Raw genomic sequence first — 16307 nt, 5'->3', positions numbered from 1 at the left:
TTTGGCATTTGCCGTTTCTTTACTGGGATAAATTGTTTTTCTTATAGCAAAATTATGAATGTGTCAAACATTTTATATGTTATTTCACAATTTTGCAGTTTGTAATCGATTAAAGAAGCGAAAGAGAAAGAGAAAGAGAAGGAGTGTGTATATTATAAAGTATCTTTCACGTTTATTTCGTGTTCGCAGTTATTCAGGTAATAGTCTTTTTGTGTTACAGCATTATAAATTGTTATCTGCTTTATTTAAAGCAGTAAAATGCTGATATATTGAACAGTCTTTTTGTGTTACAGCAGAAAATAGTTGGTGTAGAAAAGTATATATACAAAAGTGTATATACAATTTTATGTCTTATGGAAAGCATAAATATAATGTTGTACAGTTTCATACCAACTATTCTTTGCTTTCATAAATATAATAGATTTTTTGCTGTAATTTAATCAAATTATAAATTGTTATCTGCTTTAGTTAAAGCAGTGAAATGCTGATATATTGAACAGTCTTTTTAAATCATCAATCTAATTTTGTCAATCTGTCTATCCTTTTTGGCATTTTTTATTTCTTTGCTTTGATATATTGTTCCTCTTAATATATTTATGCTTGATTTTGCTTTAATTGTACAGTTTCATACCAACTATTTTTTGCTTTCATAAATATAATAGATTTTTTGCTGTAATTTAATCAAATTATAAATTGTTATCTGCTTTAGTTAAAGCAGTGAAATGCTGATATATTGAACAGTCTTTTTGTGTTACAGCATTATAAATTGTTATCTGCTTTATTTAAAGCAGTAAAATGCTGATATATTGAACAGTCTTTTTGTGTTACAGCAGAAAATAGTTGGTATAGAAAAGTATATATACAAAAGTGTATATACAATTTTATGTCTTATGGAAAGCATAAATATAATGTATTCTCTGCTTTAACTGTAATTGTATGATTATAATTGTAAACTACTTTTAATTGTACAGTTTTATATTAATTATTTTTTGCTTTAATAAGAAGACTGTTCAATATATCAACGATTCAATGCTTAAAATATATAGCATACAGATAACAATTTATGCTTTTGATTAAATTAAAGCAAAATATTTAAATCATTAATCTATTTTTGTGCCTTTTCTATGCCTTTTTGGCATTTTCTGTTTCTTTGCTTTGATATATTGTTGATTTTAAATTCTCAATCTATTTTTGTCTATTTTATATGTTGTTTCACTATTTTGTAGTTTGCAATTGGTTAAAGAAGCAAAAAAGAGAGAGGAGGGAGAGAGAGAGAGAGAAAGAGAAAGAGAGAGAGAGAGAGAGAGAGAGAGAGAGAGAGAGAGAGAGAGAGAGAGAGAGAGAGAGAGAGAGAGAGAGAGAGAGAGAGAGAGAGAGAGAGAGAGAGAGAGAGAGAGAGAGAGAGAGAGAGAGAGAGAGAGAGAGAGAGAGAGAGAGAGAGAGAGAGAGAGAGAGAGAGAGAGAGAGAGAGGAGTGTGTATACTACAAAGTATTTTTCACGTTTATTTTGTGTTCGCAGTTATTCAGGTAATAGAATTGTTTTTGCTTTAATTGTACAGTTTAATAGTAACTCTTCTTTGCTCATAAATATAATGTATTCTATATAGGTGTAGGTGTTGAATCTTATAAAAAAATTTAAAAATTTTGTAAAGCCAATTTAAAGATTTCTTTTAATAAGAAAATTTCGATAATTACTGCCAATGTAGGATCGCCTTAAAGGCTTATGTGTACTATAGTGGGTGAACCATAGTGGTATACCCAGACTAATAATTAATTTTGGCTTTATGCATTTGATTTTTTTTACGTAATTGTTTTTTTGGATATTTTTGATGATCATATAATAAAAAAAATTATTTTATGGAAATTGGGAGTGGGTGCAAAAACGGTTTTAAGCATTCTTTTCCTGGCGTCTACTACAGGTTGTTATTTATATTTAGGGAAAAATTGTTTTACTTTTTAGTACGCTTTGTCTCTTCTCTTTTTTTAAATTGATATGGCACTTGAGTTTTTAAATGTTAATGGAGAGATGGTGCCTCACACTATTGTCCCAATCACAGGGGATGGAGCTTGCCTGTTTAGGTCCCTCTCCTATCTCATGTATTACAATCAGTTAATGGCTAGGGATGTGCGTGAACTAATTGTAAAACATGTGGTGGATAATTGGGAGGAATTCTCTATTATGTCCCACGACAGCGAGGGGGACAATTACATCAGCTCTGCTGAATATCTCGCTCACATGTCCCAACCATTTACTTATGGTGGTTTATGCGAGTTGGTAGCGGCTGGGCAACTATTTAGGTTTGTCTTCGAGGTTTACCGCAATGGTGAGCTCTATAAGAGTTTCGGTGTTGAGGGTCACCCTGTTAAGAGGCTACGTTTTACGCACGCGCAGGACCTTTCTAAGGGACATTTCGATGCGTACGTGCCACGTAAACCTGAAGAATTGACCACCACACCACTCTTCTCTCAGTCTGACCACGCCTCAAACATTTCACAATTATCACCTTTTTTTGTTCACAAAAAGGCTTCTGGCAAACGTCGTGCTAGATATACCAACGTTAAAAGAAAGAAGCAACTTCAAGATGCGGCAAGAAAATATGCGCAGAATAACCCCGAGGTGAACAGAGCAGCGGTGGCCAGGTACTCACAAAATAACCCCGAGGTGAACAGAGCAGCGGTGGTCGGGTACTCACAAAATAACCCCGAGGTAAACAGAGCAGCGGTGGCCAGGTACTCACAAAATAACCCCGAGGTGAACAGAGCAGCGGTGGCCAGGTACTCACAAAATAACCCCGAGGTAAACAGAGCAGCGGTGGCCAGGTACTCACAAAATAACCCCGAGGTAAACAGAGCAGCGGTAGCCAGGTACTCACAAAATAACCCCGAGGTGAACAGAGCAGCGGTGGCCAGGTACCAACAAAATAACCCCGAGGTACACAGTGCGAAACAGTTTCGATATGAACAAAGTCATCCTGGAAAACGATTAGAAAGGCGAGCACTTCCGTGGAAGGACAAAGTTTATTCAGGCATGGCATATGATCCTGATGTGGCTTATGAGGAAGACAGCATTATAGCTCTGGGTACCATGAGCCACAAGTGCAAGTACTGCAATGCCCTCAAGTGGAAGGAGGAGGCCCCCGGCATGTGTTGCAGCGCTGGAAAGGTGCAGCTTTCACCCTTCGAACCTCTGCCTGAGCCTCTCTACAGTTTGGTAATGGGCAGTCACCCAGAGCACGTCCACTTTATGAACCGTGTTCGGAAGTACAATGGCTGCTTTAACATGACATCATTCGGAGCCAAGCAGGTTCTACAAGATGGTTTCATGCCGACCTTTAAAGTTCAGGGGCAAGTATATCACTTGGTAGGAAGTCTGCTGCCAGCACCTGAACAGGAAGCCCAATTTCTACAAATTTATTTCGTGGGCGAGGATGAAAGGGAAGTGCGTTTGAGATGCAGCAATTTTCCTGATGTCAAACAGGAATTAGTCAAAGAATTGCAGAGGATGCTACATGAAGTCAATAGCTATATAAAAGACCTGAAAACCACTCTAGAAAAAGTACCTCCAACTTGCAAAAAGTTCGAGGTCATTATTCATGCAGATAAAAAGCCCGTTGATGTTCATGGAGGACGCTTCAATGCACCAACAGCAAATGAAGTAGCTCTGGTGATTGTTGGACAGCAATTCGAGCAGCGAGATATTGTGTTGCAGAGCCACGACAACACACTGCGGCGCATCAGCGAGATTCACCGATCATACGACGCTCTGCAGTACCCGCTTTTGTTTTGCCGTGGCGAAGATGGGTACTCTATTGCCCTGCCTCAGCGTGATCCTCAGACCAAGTTGCCCCTCAAGAATACAGTTTCCGCAGCGAGCTTTTACTCGTACCGTGTCATGGTCAGGCAAGGGGAAGTCAACCACTTGGTGTACTTCCGTTCTCTTTTTAGTCAATTTTTGGTTGACATGTACACCAAAATAGAGACTGAAAGGTTGAACTATATTAGGAACAACCAGGCGCAGCTGAGGGCAGACAGCTACATTCACCTGAGAGACGCCGTCGGAAAGCAGGATGCTGACGTTGCTCAGCTGGGTCAAATGGTGGTGCTTCCGTCATCCTTCACTGGAGGACCACGCTATATGCATGAGCGGACTCAAGACGCTATGACATACGTCCGCTACCACGGCCGTCCTGATCTGTTCATCACTTTTACTTGTAACCCTAAGTGGAAAGATATCACAGATGTACTGCTGTCAGGGCAAAAATCACACGATCGTCACGACATTATAGCTAGGGTATTTCATCTCAAGGTGAAGAAGATGATGGCTCTCTTAAACAAGGGCAATCTGTTTGGAAAAGTGTGGTGCTTCATGTACTCTGTAGAGTGGCAAAAGCGAGGTCTGCCTCACATCCATATCTTGCTGTGGCTAGAGCAGCGCATCTTTCCTGATATGATCGACAAAGTCATCTGTGCTGAAATACCTGATCCCGTGCAAGACTCTCTTCTTCATAACATTGTCAAGGCCAACATGATTCATGGTCCCTGCGGGGGCTTAAATCGTAATTCGCCTTGTATGAAAGGAGGCAATTGCAGCAAGAGGTACCCACGGCTACTTCTCAAAAACACTCAGACAGGAAATGATGGATACCCGCAATATCGGAGGAGGTCTCAAGCTGATGGTGGGTTTACCGTAAAAATCAATGAAATAGAGCTGGATAACCGCTGGGTGGTGCCCTATAATCCTGTTTTGTTACGTATTTTTAATGCTCATATTAATGTGGAATTATGCACTTCAGTCAAGTCCATCAAGTACATTTGCAAGTACGTGAATAAGGGTAGTGACCAAGCGACTTTTGCCTTAGAGAGTGAGAGAGATGAGGTGAAGTTGTATGAGAGTGGGCGGTACATCAGCAGCTCAGAGGCAATTTGGAGAATCTTGGCGTTCCCTATTCATGAGAGATATCCTACTATCTTCCATCTCGCTGTTCACCTTGAGAATGGTCAGCGTGTGTACTTCAATTCCAAAAACTTGGTTGAGAGGCTTAGCAACCCATCTCAGACAACACTCTTGGCTTTCTTCGAGCTGTGCAAAACCGATGATTTTGCAAAAACCCTCTTGTACTGTGAGGTTCCTTCTTATTTTGTGTTTAAAAATAACAAGTTTGAGAGAAGAAAGCGGAGGATGGATGTCGACGGCTGGCCAGGAATAAAGAAAGACCATGCGCTGGGAAGAGTGTATACCATCCATCCAAATAACACCGAGTGTTATTATCTTCGCTTGCTGCTGCATGAGATTCGAGGTCCAACGTCCTTTTTAGATCTAAAGATTGCAAATGGTGTCCTTTGTTCAACATTTCAGTCTGCATGCAAGGCATTAGGTTTGCTGGAAGATGACAAACACTGGGACAATACCTTGGAAGAAGCTGCCTTATGTGATTCTCCTTTCAAGTTGCGAGAGCTCTTTACAGTGATGTTGGTATTCTGTCAACTTACCGAACCTCTGAGTCTTTGGGAAAAGTACAAAGACAGCCTTTCAGAAGACATTACACAGGTGGAGAGAGAGTTGCAAGGCAATGCACAGCAGGTGATGGACGAGGTGTATAACAGATGTTTGGTGCTGATTGAGGACACAGTGTTGGCTTTGGGAGGACAGGAGTTGCACCAATACGGCCTGTCTCAGCCAAAGAGATCAGGAGAAGTCTTGAAAAATCGAGATTATCTGAGAGAGACCAACTACGACGTAAACACCTTGGCACAAGTGGTGTCGATTAACGAGGGTTTACTGACAGATGAGCAGTTCGCTGTCTATCGGCAGGTCCTTAGCAGCATTGAGTCAAGTGCTGGTCAGGTCTTTTTTCTGGATGCTCCTGGTGGTACTGGAAAAACCTTCCTGATCAACTTACTCCTGGCAAAAGTAAGAAGTGAACGTGGCATCGCTTTGGCTGTTGCATCTTCTGGCATTGCTGCTACGCTGTTGGAGGGAGGCAAGACCGCTCACGCTGCTTTTAAGCTGCCCTTCAATCTCAATCATGCAGAAACACCCCTATGCAATATTTCAAAACAAAGCAACATGGCTCAAGTGTTGCAGGACTGCAAGCTTATTGTTTGGGATGAGAGCACCATGGCACATAAAGGAGGTTTTGAGGCTTTGAGTACAACTCTAAAAGATATTAGGGGCAACGATGGAGTGATGGGGGGAGTCACCGTGCTGCTGGCTGGAGACTTCCGACAGACTTTACCAGTAGTGCCAAGGGGAACTAGAGCTGACGAGGTTAAAGCATGTATCAAGGCATCACATTTATGGCCCCTTATCTGGAAACTTTCTCTCAGAAAGAATATGAGGGTATACTTGAGAGGCGATGTCTCCGCGGGGCAATTCTCCAAACTCCTACTTAAAATAGGGGATGGAAGGTATCCCGAGTCTGAGGGAAAGGTGATTATTCCTGAAGGTCTAGGCTTAGTAGTGACAACCCTAGCTAACCTTATTGACAAGATATACCCTGATATCGCCGATATCAAAGATAAATCTATGGACTGGCTGTGCGAACGTGCCATTCTGACCCCTAAGAACGACAAAGCTGGAGTTATTAATGACACTCTACTTAACTCATTTGACGGGATAGAAATGAAGTACAGGTCTGTAGACTCGGTAATACAAACAGATGACGCGGTCAACTACCCCGTAGAGTTCTTCAACACTCTGAATCCTCCTGGTTTACCAGCTCACAAGCTTCTACTTAAAGTGGGGGCTCCAGTGATGTTGCTGCGAAACCTCAATCCGCCCAAACTTTGTAATGGAACCAGGCTACGAGTAAAGGCTCTCCATAGGAATGTCATCGAGGCCACAGTGTTCACCGGATGTGCTCGGGGAGATACAGTGTTTATACCACGCATACCTCTCATACCATCAGAGTACCCTTTCGAGTTTAAGAGGCTGCAATTTCCTGTCAAAGTCTGTTTTGCGATGACCATCAATAAGTCCCAGGGGCAATCGCTGAAAGTAGCAGGGATTGATTTAAGTGAGGATTGTTAAAATAAATAGAAATAGTATAACATTAATTAAACTCCTTACATTATTTTAAATAAAAATTTGATTGATTTTAATACAAATATAATAATAACCTTGAGATAAAAGTTGTACATCTCGTGAAGATGTTTTCAAAACACTATAATGAAGCTCTCTTTCGTTAAGAATTTCCTGATTTTGTCATAATATTTTTAATTCCTGATATTTGAAATTTTGTCATAATATTTTTATATAAAATATAAAATATCTCGTAAAGTATTCACTTTTCAATAACTTTACTTTGATATTTTTATACATAGAACAATCAAATTTAAGAAATTAGTCGTTTTTTAAATTTCTTGAAAACCACATCTACGACATGGTTCACATCAGAATCATGTGTCCTCCTTTAGAACATACAACTTTTGTCTGAAACATTTTTCCGTATCTTCTATACTGACCGAAATGTGAGCACCCCATGCGTACAAGAGTAAAGTACTAGTTAAAATACAGATAGCGAATTGATTTTAGTCTTAAATTCTCTTCGGCTGACAAACCTTCCTGAAAGTAGACACCATCCAACTTAGAAAGTACTAGTTAAAATACAAATAGCCAATTGGTTTTAGTCTTAAAATGTTCCTCAATTTATGTGCTTTTAAAATATACAGAATAAGATTTTTGTGCTTATTCTCTTCGGCCGAAAAACCTTTCTAAAAGTGAGCACCACTATACTCACAAGTGTAAAGTGCTTACTAACATAACGATTCGTTTCCAGCGTATTGATTATAAGCTGAAAATGTTTCTCCACTTATTTTTGTACATTTATGTGCTCTTAAAATATTTTTGAATTTGAAATATTTGAGGGATGTGTTAAAATACATCCCTCCTTTTTATAAGAGATACATTGACGACATAACACTGGCGGCACCGTCGACTTTGCTGCAGCATACCTTAGATGTTTTTAATTCCTTCCATCCTAGGCTGAAATTCACCATAGAAATCGGTGAAGATGACAAGTTAAATTTTTGGAGATCACGATGATGTTGAACAACAATAGGCTAACATTTGATTGGTTCCATAAACCAACTTTTTCTGGCAGGTATCTAAATTTTATGTCACAGCATCCGGTATGCCAAAAAAGAGGGACGGCCATAGGCTTAATAGATAGAGCATTTTTGTTATCGCACCCGTCCTTGCATGCTAAGAATCTCAGTCTGGTCATTGGAATCTTACTTAATAATTGTTATCCACTGGAATTCATCTATGGGATCTTGCGCGAGCGTCTTAAGTTTTTATTTAACAGAGACTCGAATATGAATGTGAGACGGAATGAAGAGGAGGTTGCTCCTTTTTTCACTTTACCGTACATCCCGACGATTACAGAAAAATTTAAGAACGCCATAAGGGAATTGAACGTGAGAGGCTGTCGTATAACAGCCTAAATAAGATGCGCACATTCATCAAGGCGCAGAAGGATAGTCTCCCACGGTCTAATAAATGTAACGTAGTATATAAGATTAATTGTAATGATTGCGATGCTTCTTACGTGGGCCAAACTAGTAGGCAATTGCAAACTAGAATTAGGGAGCATCGTAATCATATTAATTGGAATACTCCGAATCATTCTGTCATAACCGAGCATAGAGTAGAATGTAATCACGATTTCGATTGGAAGAACGTTGAAATTTTAGACCACGAATCCTATTATTATAAACGTTCAGTTTCTGAGATGATATGTATAAAAAGGCAGGCGAAAGGGTTGAATTTGCAGACTGATGCTGAGGGTCTGCCGGACATGTATCTAAATGTGATCGAGAGACTGTCAAAAATTTAGAACGACTGTATACGATAATCTATCCCCTCCCTCGGTGTATATTATGTTAACCTTCCTACCGATGCTTCACTCACTCGCGACGCGTCGAACGGTTAAGCTCGTTACAATGTGAGGCGTGTGTCGCTTTCGCGGTGCGATATTCTGGTCTGCAGTTGCTCCGTAAGTAAATTCATTAGTCATCTAATCAACATAGATAATTTACGCCCTTGCCACATCGTGACTTCGTTAATGGTACAGGCATGGTTCGAATCTTTCACCCACTTGGTCTTTCAACCGGGCTGGATTATTCGAGGATGAGATGGATGTGGAGCGATTGCACACCGGCATGTCGGGCTTTCGACTATGGTACATCCTGATTTGATTTTATTCTTAGACTGCGTCCTTTATACTTTATTTGTCGATGACTACGCCTTATACTCGACTTTCTGTAAATCTTCGTTTTTGACTATGTAACTTTTAACGCTGAAGAGGACACGAAAAATGTGTCGAAACGTTCGTTAATACATCTATTTATTACTTTTAAATTGGTTTGCGCTTTGACTACCGCGCTTGGCTCTAATTGCCTCACCTATTCACATTGTATTAATCTAGAGAGCCTATACTTTTATTGAAAATATATTAGAACATTTTAGCCTGAAGACGGTGTAAAAATTGTACATATTATTTATAAATATTCTTCGTTGTTTCATAGGTACAAATATTCAAAAGTGACTATTTTTAATAATATTGATAAAATAAAAAACTGACTGTAAATATACCAGTAACAAATATATACAACTACACTCAAAAATCATATTTGGATTATATTTATCATATATTATGAAAGGCATTTCATAAATTATTTAATAAAATGTGTATATGAAAATTAAAGACGTTTCCAGTTGTAAAATGTCAAGGTAAAATTCCTCAGCGAACAAAATGTCAACAAAAGATAAAGAAAGTAATTTTTCATGCGAAAAATAAACATTGAAATAATTAAGATTACCCTTTCGCATTGGCAAAACTTGTTCATAGTTATCGAGAATATTAAATGTATATTTAAAAAAAAGTAAATTATTCAATACTTAATAACTATTCAGATTTAGAAGGGTTTTATGTTCTGTGTATGTGAATAATTAATAAGTAATAAATAACTTACAATAATCACAATTTACACATATATTTGGATTACTATGAAAAATATCTGAAAGATAAGCTTATATCACCTTCTACTATTTTGAGACAATTTGTTGGTAATTTACTTACCGTTACTGTAATATAGATTCTCGCGATGCCCTTTTTGATTATCGCTGCAGTGCCATTTTAATGATATAACTCGGTTTTAAATAATTGTAACAGTACATTGTGCATGTAGAATTGATGAATATTTGCTATTTACATTTTGACATATAAAAGTACATACAATACGAAGTTTTACAACCGATTTCTTGTCGCAACATATTTAACGCCGTTTATTTTAAAAATTAAGCATGGTGTTCTTGATACCATTGCGTTATAATTTACTAACCGTCTGTTTTCGACGTCTGCAGTGATACTGTACCCAAAGTAATGTTCACTAAAGCCTACAGTTTTAAATGGAATGTACCTGAAAATTATTTCATCGTCTATGATATAAATTTTATCAATTTCACCGAAACCCACGCAGGTTTCATTCATTGTACCTACTATAATTGTTCCACATTTGTACGTATAGTCGTTGATAATTACATTACTTAATGATTTCTTCGTAATTGCATGTGGGAAATATGTATGCATCGTATAGTCTTGTACTTCATGGCCATACGTTGCATACAAATCTTGATACTGACTGTATTTTATATTCATGACTTTTAATTGTAGCCTGGTCCCTATTGTTTTTAAAACATTTTTTCTTGAAGCAGTTGCTTGAATAATAGCTTTTAATTCTCGATGCTTTGATTCAAAGCGCATTGACGATACTTTTATTAATGGTCCGTTTTGTAATATAAGATTTTTGTAATGCAACAGCATATAAAACTTTGCTTTTAAGTTGCCGAATAACTTAAGGTACATGTCATGATGTTCTTTAATCAAAATTTCCAGTTGCAAACAATCTACGTAACTCATTTCTGGAGCAGTAATTATGTGAATAATTTCTCTCAGTTTTACGTATAATAACCAATACTCATTATCTTCGGGTACTAGATGTCCCATCATGAGGCCAAAATATCGCGTGAAAAAAAGGATTTTGGATGCCGACATTTTTAATTTGTTGTTCGTTTTCACATATTCTATATTAATGTTGCATGGTAAGTTAGTGGACTCGAAAGCAAAGTCTGTTGAATTTAAAATGTTATTTACCAGATCGATCGAAAAACATTTGTCTTCCAAAATGAGTTTTAGTAATATCTGTGCCATAACGTAATTGGCCACTCCCTCAAAAACGTCATGCATAACGTCAACGTTACCATTTTCAATTACATGAAAATCGGCTAAATCATTAAAAATGCACGCTTCTTTTAATCCACTTTTAGAAGTACTAATTGTCGATATATCTTCCTGATATTGTTGCACTGTGCGTACTGCCGAATCATCTACTTCGGATGACGTTTTTATTTTATTTGGGTCCATGTTACAAAATCTACAAAAGCGTGTTGAAGCAAATGATTCCACAAACCCCAAAATGCTATTAAGGCCCAAATTATCACCTAAGATGAGACTAGTTATGATGTACACTTTATACACTTTGTTTTTAACAGTAATTATCATTCCATTTTTTCGTAAATCATTTAATTCGTTGATTAGGCCCTGAAAAATTATTTTATTTCCATATTTTTTCCGATCTTGGGAATAAAAAATGTCTGTCACAAAAATGCTTTGCAATTTTGATGCAAAATTAGGAGGAAAACAGGGAATTGTGGCATATGAGTCATTCCACGTCAAACCGGACGATTTTCTTGAAAAATTTAATTCGATGACGCCGATTTTTTTAAAATTTGGTAGACATATCTGCCGTCAAAAATATGAGACCCATATTTTTTTAAAAAAATTAGAAATTTTTTTTCAAGAAGCTACGCGTGGTTGAAAATTGTAAAAAATTGAAAAAAACGTCGATTATGCACACATTTAAACTATTTTATTGCAGAAACAATTCGACGGAAACGTACAAATAAGGGGTGATTTTTAAAGGGCTTGAAACGTACTTTATGATGGTATTTTTTAAATTTAACTTTTTAAATAAATAAATTGTTGTTCGATTGTTTATAACTTTCATTTGCGTTTTTCATTATCAACTCCTCGACTTATCATTAAAAAAAAAATATTATCGTATTCCCGCTTCAATTCTAAAGAAACCATGAATTTTTCAAAATGGAGATCGAATGGGCACTATTTTTAAAAAATTACTGAAAGTGTAGCGCCGCGCCGCCGCCGCTCGGTGCCGGGCGGGCGGTGTATCAGTAATATTCTAAACGCTCGAGCTCGGCGGCTAATGTCTGTCCGGACAGGATTGTCAATGCAGTGTAGGCTAATTAATTGTTGGGTAAAATGGTAAATAATATACAGAACATGTAAATTAGTAAATGAAGTATGTTTTTATTTTTTATACGCAGTTTTTACAATCGACGTAGTCGCAGACGATGTTATTTTAACCTCGATTTTCCCGTTTTGTTTAGGAATAAATGAATGATATTTAACCGTTCCTTGAATAATTTTAGCTTTATTAAATCGTTCGTTCAGTATTCTCTCTTCTTTCTTGTATTCCTCAATAGTAAAAAATTCAGAATTAATATTTGCAACATTTTTATTTACCCATGTAAAAAATTTCTCTGACGTATTAATAGGATCGTTAACATTTTTTAAGCTTGCTCGCGCTGCCAATCTTTTAATCGTACCTCCGAGTCCGTCGCAAGGACCTTTCCCGTGGGAGGTCGCGAAAAAATGCCATTCAGCTTTTATATTGAAATCATCTTCGTGGAAACATACATTTATAAAATTTTTTTTGTTTTTATATTGGGCACTCGCTCCATCGGAAAAATAATAAATTGTACTCAAAGCACCCAATGTTTTTTTTAAAAAGGTAATAAGACCACGCTGAAATAAGTGAACGGCTATTGTGTCGTGTTTTAAACAATCTGATATAGCAATATAATTAATAAACTGTTCTTTTTCGTTATCTTTGTAATATATAGCAAAGGGGTGAATTGTGACTTGATCATTATTCCAATGTATGCCTTGAATTGCATCCTGATAAACAAAAGCATAATTTTCTGAAAAATCGCAAACGACTACGCATTCTCCAGGCTGCAATTCTGTTTTTTTTTTATTAAAAAAAATGCTTTGCTCTTTTGCAATGTAAGCATGTGTCAACAGACGACGCAACTTGTCTGCTAGTTTATCTAAATAGTCTTCGGTGCTTGATTGCAAAGTTTCGAGAGATGTTCGATCTACCGTAACCCATTGTCTGTATATTATTTGATCAACCATATTTTCATGAAATAGGTCTCGTAATTGTTCAATTAAAATATCGCAACCCGGACATTCATCGCACTGCTGAAGAAAACAATTTGTTGTCGGTGTATTACAAATTATGCGCGAAAGGCAATCCTTGTACGTTGCAAGTTTCAAGGAGTCGGCGGTTAGTTTTGAAAGCCCTGCACCGTCAATCATTAATTTAACATTTTGATGTATACAGCATACACAAACAGAATGGGTTCCACTTGCTCCAGCTAGTATGCAATACTTCGGTCTCAATGCTGCAAACTTTGAAAATTGCACTTTTAAGTTCGGATAACGTTCTTTAAATAAGGCATGGGCTTCCCTCAAATTGCACAACACTAATCTTTTTTGGACTTTCATTTTCTCATCGCCATTTCTTATTGTAATGCAGTCTTTTTGTCCCGGCATTTCACGACTTATTTCCTGCGACTCATAAAAGTGTAAAACCTGTTGCACAACATCTTGATGAAGAGTTTTACCTGATTTGCGATTTGGAGAAGAAAGAATTCCTTTTTCTTCCACCGATTTTTTTACCATGGAAATCATGTGTTTCGATGCACCAATAAAATGCTTCTGGATTTCTCCGTAAGACCAGTCTGCGAAGATGGTTAAGATTTTGAATTTGAACTGCCGATCGTTTGATTTTTGAAATTGTTCCTTAAGTTTTGACAGAATGTCTGCAGGATTCCCGGAATTTTCTTCCTCATCTTCATGTCCATCATGTTCAAAGTGAAATACCTCCTTGTCGATCAAATGAACGATTCTTTGTCGTTTATTGACGGGATACTTCTTCTGTAGTAATTTTGTTTTTTTAATCGGCGATTCCTTCAACAACGCCAGTGTATCATTAAGTTTCGCAATTTTTGCACTGGAGGATGATATCGACGAATCGCTATCCGTTATGCGCTGACCGACGCTGGGTGGTTGTCCGCTAGATCCAGGCTTTGGCATTAAAACACTGTCGTCTGATAATAATGATTCACTACTTTCTGAAGATGTAGCAGGCATTCTTTTTACTTTTATTCGGCAGGTGTCACAAATCTTCAATTTTTCATCTGTCTTTAGATTGAAGTTAAATTTACGTTGAAGAACTTTTAATAAATCGGAATTGATCCAACGTAAATTCTTCGCCGACTTCTTTCCATGATTAGTAATTTTAAAAGGATTACAACATTGGTCATAACGTGGCATGCTGATATCTGTAAAATATCAAATAAGATGTATTTATAGTCAATTTTATTTTAATTATTATATTAATTTGGAATATATTAATTAAATAGGGCATGTAGCGATCAGGCCATTTGAAATTCTCGAGGTTTCAAAACTGCAATTTTTTTGCGAAATGTCAAAAGAACTCTAAAAAGTGATCGGTTAAAAATGAAATACTACGTTATTTGCTAGACACCCAAATAAATAATTTTTTTAAATTATTATATTACCTTTTGTCTATCTTCTTTCGGCCAACTCGTAACGCAGCAAAACAATTCTTCCCTCACTAGTATTTTCACTAATGAGTCACTCCTGGGAGGACGTATCCCTGCGTCGATGCTCGGATGATCGCTTGGAGGTTATGGCCTTGGCAACATATGCCTACGAGATATACTCGTTATATCGTCTGGGACTTAATACCCGACGTTTTCGACTTCCGACAATGTCTCGGAGTGTTACGCTTCGAGTCGGTCGCCACGTACGTAAGATTGCTTTCAGAGCAGAATAACGCGAACCGTGCAGGCTGGTTGTCAGAACGAAAATGAGAACGAGTCAGGAATCGCTACAAATAGGTCCGAATCGTTACAATATGGTTGCGCGCTGTAATTTGGAAAGCGTGAAAAATCGGGAATTCTTTAGAATAAGTCATCCTTTCTGTAGTATTCGGCTCGACATCTGGCAACAATTACGATGCATGAGTTGTGCACGAGCCAAGCTCGAGCATTCAGGTATACCGATACCGTCCGCCCGGCATCGAGCGGCGGCGCGACGCTACGTTTTCAGTAATTTTTTAAAAATAGTACCCATTCGATTTCCATTTTGAAAAATTCATGGTTTCTTTAGAATTGAAGCGGGAATACGATAATATTTTTTTTTAATGATAAGTCGAGGAGTTGATAATGAAAAACGCAAATGAAAGTTATAAACAATCGAACAACAATTTATTTATTTAAAAAGTTAAATTTAAAAAATACCATCGTAAAGTACGTTTCAAGCCCTTTAAAAATCACCCCTTATTTGTACGTTTCCGTCGAATTGTTTCTGCAATAAAATAGTTTGAATGTGTGCATAATCGACGTTTTTTTCAATTTTTTACAATTTTTAACCACGCGTAGCTTCTGGAAAAAAAATTTCTAATTTTTTTAAAAAAATATGGGTCTCATATTTTCGACGGCAGAATATGTCTACCAAATTTTAAAAAAATCGGAATCATCGAGGTAAATTCACTGTCCGGTTTGACGTGGAATGACTCATATACACCACCGAATTGATTTTTCCCTGCATGTGAGCCTAAAGCGTTTCCAGTTTCTACATCGTCGAAGTAAATGACTAACGGCAGAGGAATACCAGTTTCTTTAAAATGTTCAAGCTTTCTCTTCCATAAGTTCCCTTGAATAAAATTGGACACCATGTAGTTTTCTTTTTCCAGAGAATTCATATAAAAGAATGTAGAAGTCCATCCATTTGAAGCAATCTCTGTAATGAATTCTTGACCGATAAGTGTACCATTGTTATTGGTTTACTTTTCAATGACATTGTACTTTCATGCATTTTAGAAACAGTAATGTTATCTATAATAATAATTTCTGGTTCGACAAATAGTCCTAAATTCTTATATAAGCATAATCGTTTTTTGTCAGAGTTATATTTTTGAAATATGTCCTTGTGTTTATTGAACGTGAACTTTATGTCATCGACTACGTCGTTATTAAGAACTTTGAAAACGCCTTGGCTTAACTCATTTAACAAAAAGGGGTTATAAGAATTTAGTATGAAATTGCTGATAAGGTTAATAATAAACTGTAC

General features: G+C 37.1%; 2 protein-coding genes across 2 annotated transcripts; one reads left to right on the top strand and one right to left on the bottom strand.

Moving 5' to 3' along the window:
* Positions 1–2026: 2026 nt before the first annotated feature.
* Positions 2027–7030, top strand: LOC139783677 (uncharacterized). Its single transcript, XM_071722819.1, has one exon. It carries the CDS (start codon positions 2027–2029, stop codon positions 7028–7030), a length of 5004 nt encoding a protein of 1667 aa, XP_071578920.1.
* A 368-nt stretch (positions 7031–7398) lies between these two features.
* LOC139783676 (uncharacterized) lies at positions 7399–15023 on the bottom strand. The gene is made up of 3 exons (XM_071722818.1): positions 14732–15023; positions 13408–14491; positions 7399–7501 (listed from the first exon to the last, which is right to left on the bottom strand). Exons 2-3 carry the CDS (start codon positions 14481–14483, stop codon positions 7399–7401), a joined length of 1179 nt encoding a protein of 392 aa, XP_071578919.1. The 5' UTR covers positions 14484–14491; positions 14732–15023.
* Between the last annotated feature and the right edge of the window lie 1284 nt (positions 15024–16307).

Source organism: Temnothorax nylanderi, unplaced genomic scaffold (assembly GCF_030848795.1).
Source record: "Temnothorax nylanderi isolate EJ_2023f unplaced genomic scaffold, tnyl_v1.0 TNYL_tig0529_pilon, whole genome shotgun sequence".
Classification (NCBI taxonomy): Eukaryota; Metazoa; Arthropoda; class Insecta; order Hymenoptera; family Formicidae; genus Temnothorax; species Temnothorax nylanderi.
The sequence above is the reverse complement of the archived record's forward strand: the minus strand, read 5'-3'. Positions and strand labels throughout refer to the sequence as shown.

Excerpts from the sequence above, each read along its gene's own strand:
- LOC139783677 (XM_071722819.1), top strand. The coding sequence starts at position 2,027 with ATGGTGCCTCACACTATTGTCCCAATCACAGGGGATGGAGCTTGCCTG.
- LOC139783676 (XM_071722818.1), bottom strand. The coding sequence starts at position 14,483 with ATGCCACGTTATGACCAATGTTGTAATCCTTTTAAAATTACTAATCAT. Across the intron at positions 7,502-13,407 it reads GACTCCTTGAAACTTGCAAC|TACTTTACTCTTGTACGCAT; the intron begins GTACAAGGATTG and ends TATTTTAACTAG.